We start from the raw sequence: 17,706 nt of genomic DNA on the forward strand, positions 1-17,706 counted from the left end.
TTATTTTCTCCTTGGTCTGAAATGTTTACACTCGGTGCAGGATAAAAAGCAAGATAAAAAGGATGTAGAAATGCATTTTGTGACATTGTGCTGGATACGCACTTGGTGCTGTTCCAGCGTCTGGTTTCTATCTAAAAGGTCTGTGCAGCTACTTATCGTTCTCTAATCACACATGCAGTGTTCTCCAGTTATTTAAGAAGTTTAATAATTTAATACGAGATTATTTTGGCCCCAATCCTCTGAAATTCTAAACCGTGTGATCTCTTTCTTTCAATACGCACCCAAATAATCGCGTAAACGCGGGAAGATTGATATTATTTTTTCCTGCTTGAATAAAAAGGTTTCAGGCTAAAAGATTTTTGCATTAAAGACTATTATGGTTTCTCAAAATGGATGATTTCCTTCAGTCACCGCAGATCAATTACAGGGCAAAGATGGAAATGGTGTTGGGCTGATTGCAGTGCTGAGGGGGATTTTAAGGTCACAAAAACTTTAAACGGCACATTCTTCGCCAACTTTTCTATTAAGATCATCAGGACAAAATTAAACGCACACCCTACAGTCATTCAGGCTAAAATTAATTCTTTAAAAACTTATTTCTTCTTATGATCGTTTCTCATGTGTTATTTCCGTGTTTAGTTTGTTTAAAATAGTCTCTTTTTTCCAGCTGGCATGTTGGTGATTTCCACCACCAACGAGGATTTCCGACATTTATAGACGCAATAAAACCATAAATTCCTAAAGTGCAATACACTCCTCCTTCGCTTTCTTCTCTTTTTGCCCTCCTAGAGACAAACTCCAACAAAGCAACGGTCGTTTCCTTAAAATTGGTATCTTTTGATAAAAAAATAAGTTATATTTCCAAAATAAAAGCAATTCAAGTCTTTTAATCTACACGTTCGTTAATAATCGTCCTAAATGTTGTGTAAAAGAGCAGAATAATAAAGCCTAAATTTAATTATGCCTGTTTTTGAAAGTTGTATTTATTTTTCTCTGCAGGCCTGTAAGTTTCTGTCTCTCATCTATTTTGTTTTATAATATTTTAGTTAATAAATTAAACCAAGTGTTTGGCAGAGGCCTTGCTCAATAAAATATTGAATTAAAATCTCTTTCGATTCAAATCAGTCGATAAGTTGAGTTTTTTTTAAGCGTTAAATGCTTAATTAGACATTTTAAGGATACATACATTTCTTTTACATAAAACAATAATAATATTTCTGCACACTTCTAAAATGATTGTCCAACGTGTAGGCCTACATTTCCCACGGAACGTTTTTTGTGTCTCTTTGCGAGCAAGACAAAGGAACCGGATGCAGAGATGCTGTAAAACTTTATGGCCTCTTTAACTCACTGAAAGGTTTCAAGATGAAACCACACTCAGGAGCGAACTTAACTCTCCAACATTATTTAATAGCTCTGCAGCAAAATAAACGATAAGAACAAAGTTCTAAAGAATATATATATAGCCTATATATATTTCTAAAAAGGAAAAAAATATAGCTGGAATTGTTTTTCTTGCACAGAATCAGAAAATTGAATGAAAAAAATCTTCAATAAATGATGATGAAACTAAATCACAGTTAAAAAAGAACATTTTATTGACCATCAGTGCAAAATATATATTTTCAAAACCTGACTGCACAAATAAATTTAATAGAGAAAAAGAGAGTGGAGGCCTTTATTTTTTAAATCCCTCAGTGTATCTTCAACTAGGGTTTTAACTTAACTAACAATACTTGAATATTCATAAATTTGCATTACATTTGGTTTCATTGAGCCATTGTAAGCTCATAATAACACCCAATAATCTGTGAGTTTCTTAGATTCTGATCAGAGGAAGCGTGCAGATTTGGATCACAGATGCTGTACGGTGTTAAATCAGGCTCGTCTGCTTTTATTTTGGCACTGTAGGTGAGGTTTTTGTGAGAGAATTCATCCCTCAGAACAAAATATTACACATATCTGAGCACACACAGTGGGTAGAAAAGGTTAAAAAGCCATAATGTTGTTTCTGCAGCGCTGGAGGTTACATAGTGGCAAGCAGTGTAAACTGCAGGGGTCCAGATATAAAATCTATCTACAAACATGAGATATTTCTCAAAGGCACAGTGTGTTTCTGCATTTGCACAGTTTAAAGCCTCTCCAGTTTTCCTCAGGTCCTACAGTCGTTTGAATCCTGTTGCAGCTTAAATCTGGACTCCCAGCTCCTGCTTGGAGGCTCCTCACTGCCCTTTACCGTGCTGGGGGGCTCTGCGGGAGGTGTTGCGGACCATGTGAAAGAAGCCAGGCCTCCTGACCAGGGGGGCGCGAGTGGAGATGACAAGCAGGCTTTGCAGGACTGCGGGGTCGTTGGACATGTAGGCGCAGCGCAGACCTCCTTTGGGGACTTGGTTTATGGTCGGGATGCCGGGACGGGACCGGGTGTCGGTGCAGCTCCTGCCGTCCTGCCTGACGACTGATCTGACATCTGGGGAAAATATAACTGGATTAAAAAAAGTTTAATGGTGTTTCCTGTTGTTCTTAATTATGTTTTTAATAATGTGGCTCTTTAGAAACTTGCTTTGGGATTTTAAACAAAATTCACTCTACTTATATAAAACAGAGCAATAATAATAAACATTTTGTATAGATATATTAGAGCACAAACTAATTATTAAAGTTGAATTATGTTGTTATATATTTGTGTTATGGATATGATTGATAATGTAGGGAAGTATGTTCATATTTTCCAAGTCAAGTGCTATTTTGAGGCAATTTTGGTGACAAAAAATATTTTTCATCACAAGTCAGTTTTATTTTCTTACAGCTACATTTATTTTTATAATACAGCAGAACACAAGTAGGCAACCAGTAGCTAAATCCTGATTGTTGAGAAACAAAAGCCTGAAGCTTGTAATGAACCACAGAAAAATATAACATCCAGAGTTCTAAAGACAATAGCTTTCCTGTCTTTTGCTGCTGTATTGAGGTCTTTTCTGTGCAGACGTGTGTTTACCTGGCCAGTGTATCCGCTGGGCGCTGATGGTCCTGCGTATCTGTCCGGCTCTGTTGTGGCTCTCTTGCTCAGACTGCAGACAGGTGGACTCGTTCAGGCTCCTCTGGTCCAACGAGGGCCTGAGCAGGCGCTGCTGAGTCATGTGGGAGTGGATGTGCTGCAACACAGCAGGGATATTATGTTTCATGATGGTTTCATTAGCACTGACAATGACCCACAATTCCAACTGTTAATACATTTTCATTCTTCACGGACAATTATGATCTGGCTGCTGTTTATGTGTTCAGAGTGCTGCTGCAGTTCTGTGGCAGCCCGTCAAACCCTCTACAGTTAAAATGTAAAAATAACATTTAAAATTAACTGATGCATGTGGATTTAAATCGCAATACTATTGATTTCTGGGTTTAAACCGACAATTTTTCAGAGCAATTACTAATTAAACTACAGCTTGCTTGCAGTTTGGCCTCTTGGAGAACCTACAGTTTTATCTGAAAATATTTATCTTACACATAATCCTCTGCAAAACTTGAATAATACTAGGTGTTACGAGTAGAGCTGCAACAATTAGTCGATCAACAGACTTTTTTTGATCATCAAAATAATCGTTACTTGCAGCCCCAGTTAAAAGTGTGAAACTGGAAACAAACTGGAAACTGTGAGGAGGCCAATTAAAATCACCACAACAGTGTTACTGTTTCAGTAATCTGAATTGATTATGATTAATTAAATTCCTAATTCCTTTAAATAAACTAGATTTGGTTAGAAGTATTGGATTATTTTGACTGGATGCGTGTTGTCCTGTGTCTCCGCTGACGTACCTGCCGTGACATCTGATTGCAGGACTGCTGCTTTGTCTTTTGGGAATACTGTGTCAAACAGTCCCACTGTAATAAAAGAGAAACAGTGCAGTGGCTGGAGGCTAAAGCAAGCAAAATTATAATCAATTAACAAACAACAAACAAGTGAAAATTTGAGACCAAACGTGGTTTTACTGCAAGTTATTGGTGTCAGTCTTACCTTCGTCTGCTGTTGTCTCTGATGAGCCAGCTTACTCTGCTGGTGGTGGGTGCAGGCGTCCTTGGCGTCCTGCAGGACTCCCCCTCCTTCTGTCCGGCCCTGCAGCAGCTGGTGGATCTGGTCCACAACCCCCAGGTCCTGCAATAGCTTCTTCCTCTGGAGCAGCGCATTGACCCGCTCCTGCTCCTCCATGTCTTCCTCCTTGTCTTCCTCCTTCTCCTCTCGGACGTCTGCAGCTTCAGGATACAGCGACGCTCCGGACAGAGGTAGCTGCAGAGAAACAGAGAGAAAGATTTCATTTGTTTTTATTGCCTTACTGTATATGTAGCCAGCAGTATGCATTTATAATATATTAGCAATTACTGTCACTGAACAACCTCGATAACACTGTTTGTGTTTTTCCGTCTTGACAATAAAGTATATTTGAATTTGAAATGAGAGACATCCAATAAAAATTATCTGCAGGAATATTATTCTAGCTAATTTAAACTGGGCCAGAGTACATTTACTCAAAGGGGGTCAGCCAGAATATGAACCATTCATCACTGAGACAGAAGCTGTTTGACTCCCTCTTGTGGATTCATGTGGACACTGCATCTTTAATGACACTATAAGACAGCCTCACCGGCTGAGGGTCACAGTTTGAGTCAGGGGCTTGTGTTTGTGCTCGTCGGGGTTTGACTCTCTCCCCAGCGGTCTCCCCCTGCAAGTCTTTCCGCCGGCCTCCTTTCAGGTCTCTCTCCTTCTGTTCCTGTTTCAGACGCAGCTCCTGCAGTTGTTGCCTAAACACACACACACACACACACACTTTAACATCTCTCTCTCTCTCTCTGATATTAAGCCAGTTAATAATAATGCAACAACTTTTACTGTTTTATTTACTTATTTAATGAAATGTATCAAATTAATTGTTCTTATGTAATTTATATGTAGCTTTGGTAATATTGTTGTTATACATTCATGCCAATAAATTTTAAATCCCTTGTCTTGTTATTACTTAAAATTATTGTTTAAAAGGTGCAACGTGTAAGATTTGGCCAGAATTGTTAGTTTGAAACATTTTCAACAGAAGTAGAAGTTGAAACATTTATTCATTTTTTCTTTTAGTGTGAATCTACAAAGAAATTTTGGTCTGATTTAAATTGTTAAATTTTCCATCCTCCCCATGGTCCCTTTTGACTTTTCTGTAAAGAATGCATTAAGAATAAATCTATAATTTATGTGGTTAATTTTTTATTTTACTAAAGACTAAAGATTCTTCTTCCCTCTTTTTTTAGTGGAATTTAAGTAACTTCTCAAATCCCTTTCCTGGATAAACAATAAGAAAAGCAACAGGTTTACAAAAGTGTATTTGATGCGCTTCCATGACACCATTTCAGTTATTTTATCCTTTATTTATTCTTATTGTACAATGAATTACACCTTTTGTATCCCGCATTTATACACGTGTCGAGTGTCGAATTCACTACGTTACAAGCCCGCTTAGCTTTTTAGGTTTAATAAAGAAACTACATCAACGCACAAATAATCACAAAGGAAATATTCTCACACCTGCTTTCCTTTTTTCAAACTGAAAAAAACAACTGTGAACCTTCTGAATTCAAGTTTCTCTCAAAATAAAACTCATAAAAACCATCTTGGTTAGTCTTTCCAGTGTTCCAACAATCACCAACTCTTGTTTGGTGGAAATAAACCCTTAATTCACAGTGTTAGAAGTGAAGATATTCTGCCTCTACATGCTGTCGCTGCCTCTCTGATGCCCTTCATTTAGTGTTATCCAACTCAAATGCACATATTTTTGGGAGTTAAAATACAAAACAATCTCTCACGCACGGATTACAGATCTGTCTTGAAGAGTGATGAAAAAGGCAGGAATGGTTGGACGAATTGCAAAGTTTTTATCAAAAGACATTCTTAATATCTCACAGACTACAGTCACATTAATTATTGCTGAGCAGTGTGGTGCAGCGCAGCTCAGAGAGATATGAGTATAAACAAGGCAGCAAGAAGGTGTGGGTTTGAAAAAGGAGGATGGCTGACAGTATCAGAGCAGGTGAGACAACACAATGTTGCACTGATTTAAAAAATTTGTTTAAAAGCCAGATAGCATTAAGGACAAACTGTTATGAGAATGTGATGGACATAAAGTTAACATGAGAAGAAGAGATACAAACCAAGATGGGAAGACAGACTTTCATTAAATATAGAATTAATTAAAATAACTCACTCAAGTACAGTAAGACTGTTATTGAGTATTATATGGTCAATATTTGTGAAGACAAGGTATATTAGAATTTATGTGCCTATGTATGTATTTTATACGTGTGTATATGATGTGTGTGTCAACAATTATGTGTTGAATTATTTATAATTTACTGTATGCTTAATTAAATGTTTTAATGGGGACTCTTGGAAGATTAGCCAACGAGCTAAAAGAGATCAAAATAAATCAACCATTATAAAAAGCAGCATGGTTGTCTGTTAAATCACTGTCTTCCCTATTTTTAATGATTACTTGATTTGTGATTGAGTCTATTAAATGGCAAAAAGAGCCGTAGGTGAACAGTCCAAAAAAAAACATTTCATTTATAATGATATAAAACAGAAAATAAAAACAGAGTGAACAAGCAAATCCTCACATTTGGGAATCTGTGAACCAGTAAATGTTTGGCATTTTTACCTGATAAAAGACTTACGTACCGATTAATAGATTATAAACAATTTTGTCGATTACTGAAAAAGAAAAAAACCCCTGAACCTGATGGAGTGCTGAGTGTGAATAAAATATTTTTACAGGCTGTAGTGTGCCGTCACTACCACAAACACTTCTACTTGTTGTTAATTAATGTTGATGCACAAATCCACTAATCATTTCAGCTTTAATAACATCACTTGTGTCACGATTCACAACCTCATGAAGCTTCAGTCTGGCTGCAAGTTACATTTATTTTGAGCCCTTTGTCCCCTTAAGTGGCTTTTCTGCAATGAACCACCCCTTCTGTGTTGGACCACCTCACGTAGGCCACGCAGAAAAAGATCCGTGTGCATCACTAACAGCTCCTGCTCTTTGCTGAATTGTAACGAGTATGTTGAAAGCGTGCTGCGGGTACCTGGCACACTCCTCTCTGGCCTTGGACGCTGCAGTCTCCTGGAAGAGCGAGCTGCTGTGTTTAAAGTACTTGTCGTATTTCTCTCCTCCCTCTCTGGGGTAGATCCTCTTGAAGCCTCCCAGGTGTCTGGCCTCGTACCTCTCCATCTGCTCCACCGTGGCTGCCTGGCACTGACGCAGCTCCTCCGTCCTGGTGGTGAAACACACACACACACACACACACACACACGTGCACACACACTGTAACAGTCACCTGCACATGTCTATAGGAGGAGTTCAGAAAAGGGGTGTATGACCTTAGACAAAAATTCACACGCCGTTTGCCTCTGATAGAACTCTACCTTGCCTCTTTAGTGCTGTTTTGCTGCAGCCTGTCCTTCACCCTGCGTCTCTCCTCTTTGGTGATCTTGCGGCGGTCGCAGGCACCCAAGTTGATGAGAACCAGCGTGTCGTACAGCAGCGCATCCTTTACCTCCCGGTCCAGCTGCGAGTCGGTGGTAAAGCTTGGAGAGTGATTCACCTGGACACACAAACAAATATGATAATATATGATACAGACGTCTAAGAAGAGTCACATTTTAACCCCATAGACCTTATTACAAGAGCATGCTGAGCCAGATTCTGTTAACAAAAACACAGCCATTTACTTTATATAATAGTGAAAAGCCTTAAGTTTCAAAAGAGGTCAAATATTCCAGGCTGAATTTTAAAGAAATGTATATAAAATAATGCACAAGACATGTAGAATATTTCTATTTTATGGAATGATGCAGTTATAAAAAAACATAGAGTTTTGGGGCCAAATATTTCACACATCATATAGGTTCAATGTAGAGCTACAACAAGCTGATACAGAATAAAAATGATGAGTTTTCAACCTTAAAGCTGCTTAAAGTGGGAAAAAAAGAGCTGAAAACATATTTGTGTGGCATTGGCACTTGTCTTGTGTCATTTCTGGTTAATTGTACTTTACAACAATAAATCTGCATATTTATGACTGATACACAGTATATGGTCTTTCACCTCCAGCACCCAGGGTCTGAGCCGGTGATCTAGGAGCACATCGAAGCCCAGGATCTCGAAGCAGGCGCTGCCGCTGGTGTGGTTGGGAAAGCAGGTGTGGTAATTATGCTTGAGGATGGGGTGAGCGGAGATCAGAGTCTTTATGATCACGTCCTCAATGTCGTTCCACATCTTGTCTGTGTTGCAACTCATGGACTCCAGGAGCTTGTTCAGGGTGGACAGCTTTCTGGAGGACGCAAAAAAATACATGCAATATATTTGCAGTATTTTAAGAGTATTAGTAATATAACAAAACAAGCATTGTCTGTGTATTTACCGTTTGCTGCCGGTGTCCTCGTCACGGACAAAGTTCTCACTGTTCTTGTTGATGGAGTAGTTGGTGAGATGCATGCACACATCATCCTAACATGAGAAAGATGTAATTTAAGAATTTCATTAGTTTTGGGCTTCTCTAATGTGTGTATTTTCTGTTTTTATGTTTTACATGGTAAAAACTGAATATCTTTTGGTTTTGGACTGACATTTTAAAAAGTTACCACATGTTCAGGGGACTTGATGGGCACGTTTCCCAATTTGCTGACAGTCTACAGGCTAAACCATGTGTCAATTAGTTGACAAAAAACAAAATCAATATTGAAAATAATTATCAGTTGCAGCCCTAGTTCTTCTAAAGGTTGTGTCTGCCTACTTCATTGTGTTTTATTTTTATCCAACCAGGACTACAGTCAGGCATTTTATAGCCTTATTGTTATTCATTTCTAATTATTTCTTTGTTTGTGAAACACTTTGTAATCACAAGGAGACAGATTATTTTCTATATTACAGATGACACAACATAATCAAATATGTACTTTTTATTGTAACGTACAGGATAATGACAATTACAAAGACTCATATCTGACCTTTAAAGGACAGTGCTGATGACTTTCTGTGTTTTTTTATTGTCAATTGTTAACAATAATGGAGCTATGTGGCACGGAGGGATAAGATACATCAGGCTCTGGATACACAGGTTTTATTGACAATAAGAATATACAATATCACCAGACATTTGCTTTTTCTTACCACATTGCCGTGTGTTGGCTCGTTGTACTTGGTGGTGCAGAAGCGAGCCAGCCCCTCCTTGAACATGAATATGCTGAATGGGTCACATGACGTCACCAGCACGTAGATACGCAAGTCAAACTTGTATCCGTCCACTATGAACGGCTGGGGAGGGAATGAAAAACGTTAAGCGTTAACTTCAACCTGTGTGTGCTTCTGTGCAGTTGCAGTATGTGTCGTTCAGTAGACCCTCACCCTGGAGATGTAAACCTGGCAGATCATGTGTTCTCCAGGTTGAATGTCTTTACTTGATCTGGTGATGAAGATGCCTTTGCCTTGGCAACCGCTGTCTGGCTTACAGATGTATGTCTTGCTTTTTTTGGCCCTGGTGTAAGCTTGGAAGTCACTGTAACTGCAAAGTACATTAAGACAAGGAGTTAGTACATTAAGACACATTAAGAAAAACAAACTAAAAGAGCAAAATCACAGAGAGAAGTGCAAACTGACTCTGCAGGAAGGCACCACGTTCTGGGGAAGATATTGTAGTCTTTGGGGAAAAGCTTGAGCATACGGTTCATGTTTCTTGCCAGTAAATCTTTGCGGCAGATCTCACTCATCCCTGGGAAATGATTTATTTTCTGCAAAGACACAAGAGACACTCTGTTGCATTTACAGGGGGAATATTGTGTGTACATTTGAGTTTACGTGCTAGCTTGTACGCAGTCTAAGTGAGATATGACAAAATAAACCGATCCACCTTATTCATTCAGAGAAGAATCACTGGTGCTGAATAGTTCCTGCACTGAATTACCCAATTAGATTACAAATTGATTGTGTGAGCTGAAAAACTCTTATGAGCCCTGAAAAAAACGACACAATCTCAATGGAAATCTACATTTTTTTATTATTTCCATGGTCGGCATATCGAGCAGAAGAATTTCAGTTACATGTAAGGACATTATAAATTAAAATAGCAGAATGACTAGTCCGCCCCGATTCATTTTCAGCTTAATCTATGTTATTTAATTCAGTTTAATTAGTATTTTTATGATGATGGCAGTAATGTGGGTGCTGGTGTGAACAAATGCAGTCCGATACCTGGTAACGCTTCATGTCCTTAACACGGTCTAGAGACACAGAGCAGTCGGTCCAAAAAAGTGTCCAGTCTTCACCCTCCATCGCCTCTCTGAGGCCGTATCTACGAGCAGCACGCCGCACTGAAACGAACAAACAGCAAGGGGTATTTTCACTGTGGTGAGTGTGTGTGTGTTTCTTATTGAAGATAAGATTCAGTTGATGTTTGTGAAGGACTATTCTAGGAGCTATGGATTAGCCTTAAATCAGTTAACAATGGTATGAATTGAAAACACACTACATGACCAGAAGTATGTGGACATCAAACCCACATGTTTGTTTTACATCTCATTCCAAAACCATGAGCATTAATCTGGTCCTATACCAGACTCCACTCTTCTGGTTTTAGTGTTTCCACCAGATGCTAAAACTTAGCAGCAGGGATTTGTTCACATTCAGCCACGAGAGCATCAGTGAGGTCCAACACTGATGTTGGGCGATCCACTTCATCCCAAAGGTGTTGGATGAGGGTTGAGGTCAGGGCTCTGTGCAGGCCAGTCAAGTTCTTCTGCACAAATCTGGTAAAACCATTTCTTTATGAACCTGTCTGTGTGCTCGGGGGCATCGCCATGTTGAAACAGGAAAGGGATGAACACAAACTTTTGCCACAAAGCTGTATGCTGTGGCATTAAAATGGGTTCTAGCCCAAACCATTAACTACAGTAGTGTGAACAGAGGTGTCCACATACCTTTGGCCATGTAGAATATCTAGTGCTTCCTGTTTTCCCATACAGTCTCCGGTTTACTAATAACAGACATTTGTGATTTAGTCGTCTCTGGCTCAAACCTACCGCTTTCATATTTGCAGCTGGTGAGGTTGATCCACAGTCATCTGAAAGAGAAGAGAGACAGAAAGAGGGACAGACATCTGCTTTGCTGCAAGGTCCTACAAATGCCTTATTATACCCGTCTTCTTTTCCCAAACGATGAGGACAAGTGTGAATAAACAAAAAATGTAAGAGCCTCCAGGACAAGTTATAAAACCGTAACTGTCCGGATGCTCAGAGGTAATATACCTGCAATAGGAAATAACTGTAGAAGTACAAGTGGAGGCGATCCAAGAGCAAAGTACCTCTTCTTGCCTTTTCTCCTCTTCTTGTTGATGGGCGGCGGAGTGCGGGTACAGTCAGTTTGGCTTTCGTAGCCCTCTCCCTGCTGCTCAAATGTATACCCATCATCATTTCTCCCTGGGCTGTCCACAGGTAGACCCATCCTGGATGTGCACAGACAAAAACAAAGGGCTCATTTGACTACAAGCAAATGCAAAAGGCTTATGTGATCGTGTAGAGAAAGAAACAAATTATGCCATTAAAGTTTTGACACTCATTTACTCATTGAAATGGTGTGTTTTTAATTGGATAGCCTCACAATGAAATTCAATCACACAGAACAAAGTACATGCTGTAAGTGCACGCATGGAGTCATGTTTCCATTTCCATTTCTCTCATCAGGTGAGTGCCCTGGCTGTCAGCACATTGTCACACACTGGCATTCAAGAGTTATCGTGGCAGGACGGATACAAATAGTTGGCAATAGTGCAAGAATATCGAGGGGGAATTCACTCTTACCAACCAGAACTTAATTTTTTAATTGCTTTTCATAACATTGATACAAAAGGAACACCAGAGGTTTTGTCAGTGAGGTAAATAATATACAACTTAAAATATCTCAGCCTTCTCATTCTTTATATGATGGTGTTATATGAGTTGTGTCCTTTCATTTTTCATGAAACTCTGTTAAATACTCAGAATGTGAGTTAGTCTTTCAACATCATATATCTCGAGCCACAGTGTTACAGTAGGGGGGACAGCTTTGCTTGTTGGTCACCTCTAATTAAAAGGTTTCAAGTGCAATCGGAGCAAAAACTGCTTTGTTCCCCGTGCAATAACTCTGCTAAATTGTCTCAGGTAACCTCACATTTAAAAGATTGTTTCATGTTTTTATGGTGTTTTTACTTACTGGTCACGTTTTTGTATTTTTTTTTTTCATACTTGTATTGTTTATCTGATCCTTGTATGTTTTCATCATGTGCCCTGACAGCAAGTCAAGTTTCCAACTAGCGATAATAATAAATTAACTGAACTAAAAGCATTTATAAAACCTCTTTTAAAAAGGTTTTACCTGGTGATGAAGATGGAATATTAAGGGGTAACCAATTCATCCTGAAGTGGATGTGAATGTTTGTACCACATTTCATGACAAACCATCAAATAGTTGTTCACTTTAAATCAGAAATGTGGTGACCTGATGGTGGCACTAGATAAAAAGTCAGGGGATCACCAAAAGTCATTAGGCTTCATTCTCCGGGGACCATGAATGTCTGTGAGAAATTTAATGACAACAATAGTTGTTGAGATATTTCAGTCTGGACCAAGTTGTGAATATTGCCATCCATAAAGCCCAGCTGCTATCATGACTAAAAATCTAAAGTTTATAGAAATAAACTCAGACGAGTTTAGTTCCACTTATGTGTTCTTCTTCTGTTTATGTCCGTCTGCGCTCTGACCCGAGCACGGCAGCCGGCTATCGTCACAGCAGCGTCTCAGCTGTTTGCCTCCGCCTCCTATCTGGTGTCTTGTAGGGTGAAGGTGCGGTCAAGTTCATTCCTGGTAATGATCGTGACAGCTACTGCGGCGTTAGTGGCAGTAAGGAGGGACATCCCAGGTACATTGTGGGAGGTTACGGTGCTAGGTAACAGTATTCTGATCCAATGATCTGGATAATCCTGGCCTTGAATTGTAAGCTTTACCCTGGGCCTCGGCTACAGTTACAGCCCAGCAAAGGATTTCTCCGAGGTTCTCCCTCAGCGTGCAACAACAACAACCGGTGTATGAATAACACCTTTGTATTATCTGTCCTCAACAAACAATGACTAGATTCAGTATCAATGACTTTGATAACAGCTAAAATGTCACTACATAACATTCAACATTCATGCTACACCTTGACACGCCAGGCGAGAAACGGTAACACTAAAACATGTTTGTTTAGAAGGGATACACGTGCAATTTCGTCTAGATCTTGTTGCTACAGAGTGTATTAAACCTCCTGCTTAATGTAATGTAGACAAAAACATAAAGACAGACCTTTAAATTCTATATAAATAACATATGCAAGTTGTCTAATTAGAATTTCAACTTAATGGCACACTGTCTTTCACATGTAAATTAAGGCTGCAACTAATAATTATATTTATTATCAAATTATGTTTATATTAAATTATCAATAGTCTACAAATGTGCAATTACAAAAGTGTTCATTAGAAGTTACCAAAGCCCTAAGTCATGTCTCAAAACTGCTAATTTTGTCTGACACCAGTCCAAAAAACCCACAGGTATTTAATTTGCAATGATATGGAATCGAAAGGCAGCAATTATTTGCACATTTGAGAAGCATTGGTCCAGAAATGCTCTCTATTTTTTAATAAATCACTTTTAATTTACTATCAGAATCCCCATCAGCCAGTTTTCTGTTGATGGACTAATCGATTATTCAACCAGTTCTTTCAGCAAGGCACTCAGCTGCCAGTTTATTAGGTACATCGGGATAAAACAAATGCAACAACTAAGCAAAAGATCTGACCTTCATAAAGCAAAAAACAAATTGATGGTGATTAACCTGTTTGGTAACTTTGGTGGATGCACTTTCTGGTGCTGTTGCATTGATTGTAATATTTAGTCTGCCTTCGTTGATATAAGTGGGGCGAACAAAATACTAGAAACACCTCTGCAGGGCTTTTGTATTAGACTCCGTATGTTTTAGCAATTTGTACCTCATGAGTCGGCAACTGAGTAACCAACTGTCGAGTTTCATCGTCTTCATCTGAGAAACGTCTCTTACTCACCTACACTGTTAAGCCTACATCTGTGACAATGGCGTTGGAAGATGGTGCTCGTCACACGTCGTTGATACAGAAATCTTTGTCTCAAGAGCCTTTTAAGACGCTGTCACACTCCTCAGTAGACAAACCCCGACGAGCAACATCTCAACCTCAACTGCCTCTGGAGTTAAAAAAAAGAAAGTAGATTTGTATCATCATCACAAGGATGGCTCTCAGATCAGATTGACTTACACACTCAAGCAACAGGCCCAGTCGTGGATCTGGTGACCAATTAGAAACTGTGGGGACAAAAACCTGATCCCTCTTGACATGATGGAGAGAAAATGAGCATGAGACCTCAGCAGGGAGCCAGTTGAGAGGGATAATCCCTGATAATTGTTCACTGAAATAGAAGATGTGTTTTTCAACGGCTCGAGTTGTTAAATTTAAATCTGTGCTGAAAAGTGGCGTGGCAGTGTGGGGTGTAAGTGAACAGGATGGACATCTATCTCCTTGGCCAAGATGAAATGGAGTAACTTCAGTTAGACGATATGACAAATGGAGCACAGGCAGAAGGGGAAATGCTGGTCAAACAGGAGGGAGACAAACCAATAGGTATCAGTCAGATTAAAAAAAAAAGTGGAAGGATAACATGAAATGATCAATCTCTGCAATCTAGTGCAAAAATTATACCTTGATTAATCAATCACTTAACATTAATTAATTAATTATTAGTTGACATCCTACACCTTTCCCCACTCGCTTCTCCAACTTCTGTCTGTCTTCTGATGCTTTAAAGATCACCTGCTAAGCTTACAACACTGACATCAGTTGTTGAAGCGATGACTGCGGGTATTTAAACTGAGTGCAAACCTGGCAAGGCAATGGCAATTAAGTTTTCTCTGTAAATAAGTACAGCTTTGTGAATTATAAATGCAAATTGTTAACTCTTGGTCACTGGTGCTCTACAAGATCAGCAATTACCTTTTTTCTTTTAAATTACGTTTTGTGTACTGTTTTCTAATTTGTTGAGCCTATCGTAACACAGGTGGAGGCCACAATAATAACTCTCATTACATGACAAAGTCTAGACCTATAATCTTGTCGAGAAACCAGGACAATATCCATCATCAGCACCATCAAATCCTGGTACTATTAGCTGTGGCTGTGATGATAATGTCTTAACTCTTCCTGAATGTGGACTACAAAGACAAATATTGAGCAAAAAGTATTGTAAAGAAACGTGGTTCTTATTCAGTGTAACTTGGTACTGAGCTGTAAGTTGAAGATGCTCTATGGAAACTGATTTCCCCTAAGAGGCATCTTCCCTGAAAAAATAAACCCTTTTAGATGCAACTTCCAACCACTGCCATCACCTGTTTTTGTTTAGTTGATTTGTTTGCAAAAGACAATGCACACCAATCAACACAGACTTATGAAAAAAAATATCAGTGTTTATGCTTTAGAGCTAGTTTACACCCGTAGTCACAACATCCTAAAGAAGAGTCTTGAATAATACGCAACCGCAGGGACAAAACATGGCTACAATAATGTTGGTTTACACAGCTGCAGCACTGAAATATGTGACCCCTGAGATAATTTGACACTGGATAAAAACAATCGTAAAAATACTGACAGGTATAGTGAAAGTGTTGAACATATATACACACCACATGTTTCTGCTATTATAACTATCAAAACATGTCACCATATCTCTAGTAGTTAGGGTCACATTTACAAAATTTCATAGCCAATAAAAATACAGATGTGACCATGGTGAAATAATTTGCAGTAGCAATACAGCTGAAAATCAGGTCACAAAATCTGACGGGTAACAGTATACAGTGCAACACCCCAGCGTATTTACTACTCCCAAAACGCAATAAAACTTTACATGTGTACAGAAGAGCATTGATTCATCAAAGAAAATTTAATTTTGGTTTCTTGTAAACAGAGGTATAAAGAATCTAAAAAAGTACATTTACTCAGTTTTGATGTACTTCCAGAACTGAGTTTTTCCATTTTATACTACTTCATACTTCTACTCCACTACTTTTCAGAGAGAAAAATATACTTTTACTTTACTACCTTTCACAGAGAAATATTGTGCTTTTCACTTCAGTTCACTCAATAAACAGCTATAGTTACTAGTTACTTTTCAGGTTAATATTTTATAGATAGGCTATACAAAACATGTGATCAGTTTATTAAATACAATGCATTGTTAAAAAATAAACTAACCAACTGTAAGGAAATTAGTCACAATTAGCTCCACCTTGACAAACAACAGTAGTAAAATGCTTTAATGCATCAGAATGAATAATCCAACAATATGATACATAATAATATAACACTCACAGGTGGCCACGTTTCTATATGAGTACTTTTAATACTTTTTAAGTACATTTACCTCACAATACTATTGTACTGTTACTTAAGTAACCTAGACCAATGTTTCTGCATGGGTACTTTTAATACTTTAATATACCCTATAATACTTCTAGAATACTTCTGTACTTGTACTTGTGTAACCTATGTTTCTGCATGAGTGCTTTTAATACTTTTTAAGTACATTTAACTGACAATACTTCTGTACTGTTACTTAAGTAACCTAGACCAATGTTTCCGCATGGGTACTTTTAATAATTTACATTTACCTACAATACTATTGTACTGTTACTTAAGTAACCTAGACCAATGTTACGCATGGGTACTTTTAATAATTTAATATACCCTATAATACTTCTCTACTTGTACTTAAGTAACCTAGGCCTATGTTTCTGCATGGGTACATTTAATACTTTAATTCACCCTATAATACGTTTGTACTTTTACTTGTGTAACCTATGTTTCTGCATGAGTACAATTAATAGCCTACTTTAAGTACTTTTACGTTAACCTATGTTTTTGAATGCAGGACTTTTACTTGTAGGCCAAATGGGATTTTTTTTCCCTATTGTAGTATTGCTACTTTTACTTATGTAAAGGCTCTGAATACTTCTTTCACTTAATACTTCTTTCTTAAATATAACTTCCATATATTTACCATAAGACTCCTAATACTGAAATAACGTAGTTTAGCTTATAACTTCATGTTTTCTCGTCGTGGTGACCACACAGGAGTCAAAGTTCAGCGAAAAACGTCTCTGAATTTTATTTCCACCGATCAGCGCACAATGCTCTTAAATAAGCGACACAATTTGAGCGTTTCAGTTTGTCATTAATTAAGCTTTTACACGAAATAAAGACAAACCGCGCAGCTAATGGCTAAGTATAGGCTAGGCAGTTTCCATGGTAGCGGAATGCTCTAACGAGAGTGATTTCACAATAAACTTTGAAACTGCTAAAAACAAAAGGCGTAAAGCTGACATTACCGTCAGAATAAAGTGCGTCCTTCCTCCTTGTTCCCGGACAGAAGCCCCCTTTTTGTAATGTTGTAGCTGGGTCGCGTTGTGATCTTGGCTTGACGAACAGTGGAGACGTAAACCCATGAATGTAAACATGAATGAATTCCAGTCACACGCGCACATCCCTGGCGGTGCCTTTTAGATGCAACGTCCCCCT

General features: G+C 38.5%; 1 protein-coding gene across 2 annotated transcripts; it reads right to left on the reverse strand.

The window, feature by feature from the left end:
• Window positions 1-1,574: 1,574 nt before the first annotated feature.
• ttll6 (tubulin tyrosine ligase-like family, member 6) lies at window positions 1,575-17,699 on the reverse strand. 2 transcript variants are annotated; one of them, XM_046069076.1, is made up of 17 exons: window positions 17,517-17,699; window positions 14,171-14,323; window positions 11,395-11,535; window positions 11,114-11,154; window positions 10,287-10,405; window positions 9,696-9,826; window positions 9,444-9,600; window positions 9,210-9,353; window positions 8,461-8,546; window positions 8,145-8,370; window positions 7,463-7,641; window positions 7,123-7,311; window positions 4,638-4,794; window positions 4,013-4,282; window positions 3,814-3,879; window positions 2,996-3,152; window positions 1,575-2,467 (listed from the first exon to the last, which is right to left on the reverse strand). In XM_046069076.1, the coding sequence occupies exons 5-17, from the start codon at window positions 10,365-10,367 to the stop codon at window positions 2,223-2,225; spliced, it is 2,088 nt and encodes a 695-aa protein (XP_045925032.1). In that variant the 5' UTR covers window positions 10,368-10,405; window positions 11,114-11,154; window positions 11,395-11,535; window positions 14,171-14,323; window positions 17,517-17,699; the 3' UTR covers window positions 1,575-2,222. The 2 variants fall into 2 exon arrangements, with proteins under 2 accessions (XP_045925032.1, XP_045925031.1); XM_046069075.1 differs by having other exon boundaries at window positions 11,114-11,151; window positions 14,167-14,323.
• Window positions 17,700-17,706: the final 7 nt, after the last annotated feature.

Source organism: Micropterus dolomieu, linkage group LG14, assembly GCF_021292245.1.
Source record: "Micropterus dolomieu isolate WLL.071019.BEF.003 ecotype Adirondacks linkage group LG14, ASM2129224v1, whole genome shotgun sequence".
NCBI lineage: Eukaryota > Metazoa > Chordata > Actinopteri > Centrarchiformes > Centrarchidae > Micropterus > Micropterus dolomieu.

Excerpts from the sequence above, each read along its gene's own strand:
- ttll6 (XM_046069075.1), bottom strand. The coding sequence starts at position 11,534 with ATGGGTCTACCTGTGGACAGCCCAGGGAGAAATGATGATGGGTATACA. Across the intron at positions 8,547-9,209 it reads AGCCAACACACGGCAATGTG|GATGATGTGTGCATGCATCT; the intron begins GTAAGAAAAAGC and ends TTCTCATGTTAG. Across the intron at positions 3,153-3,813 it reads GCAATCAGATGTCACGGCAG|CACATCCACTCCCACATGAC; the intron begins GTACGTCAGCGG and ends GCTGTGTTGCAG.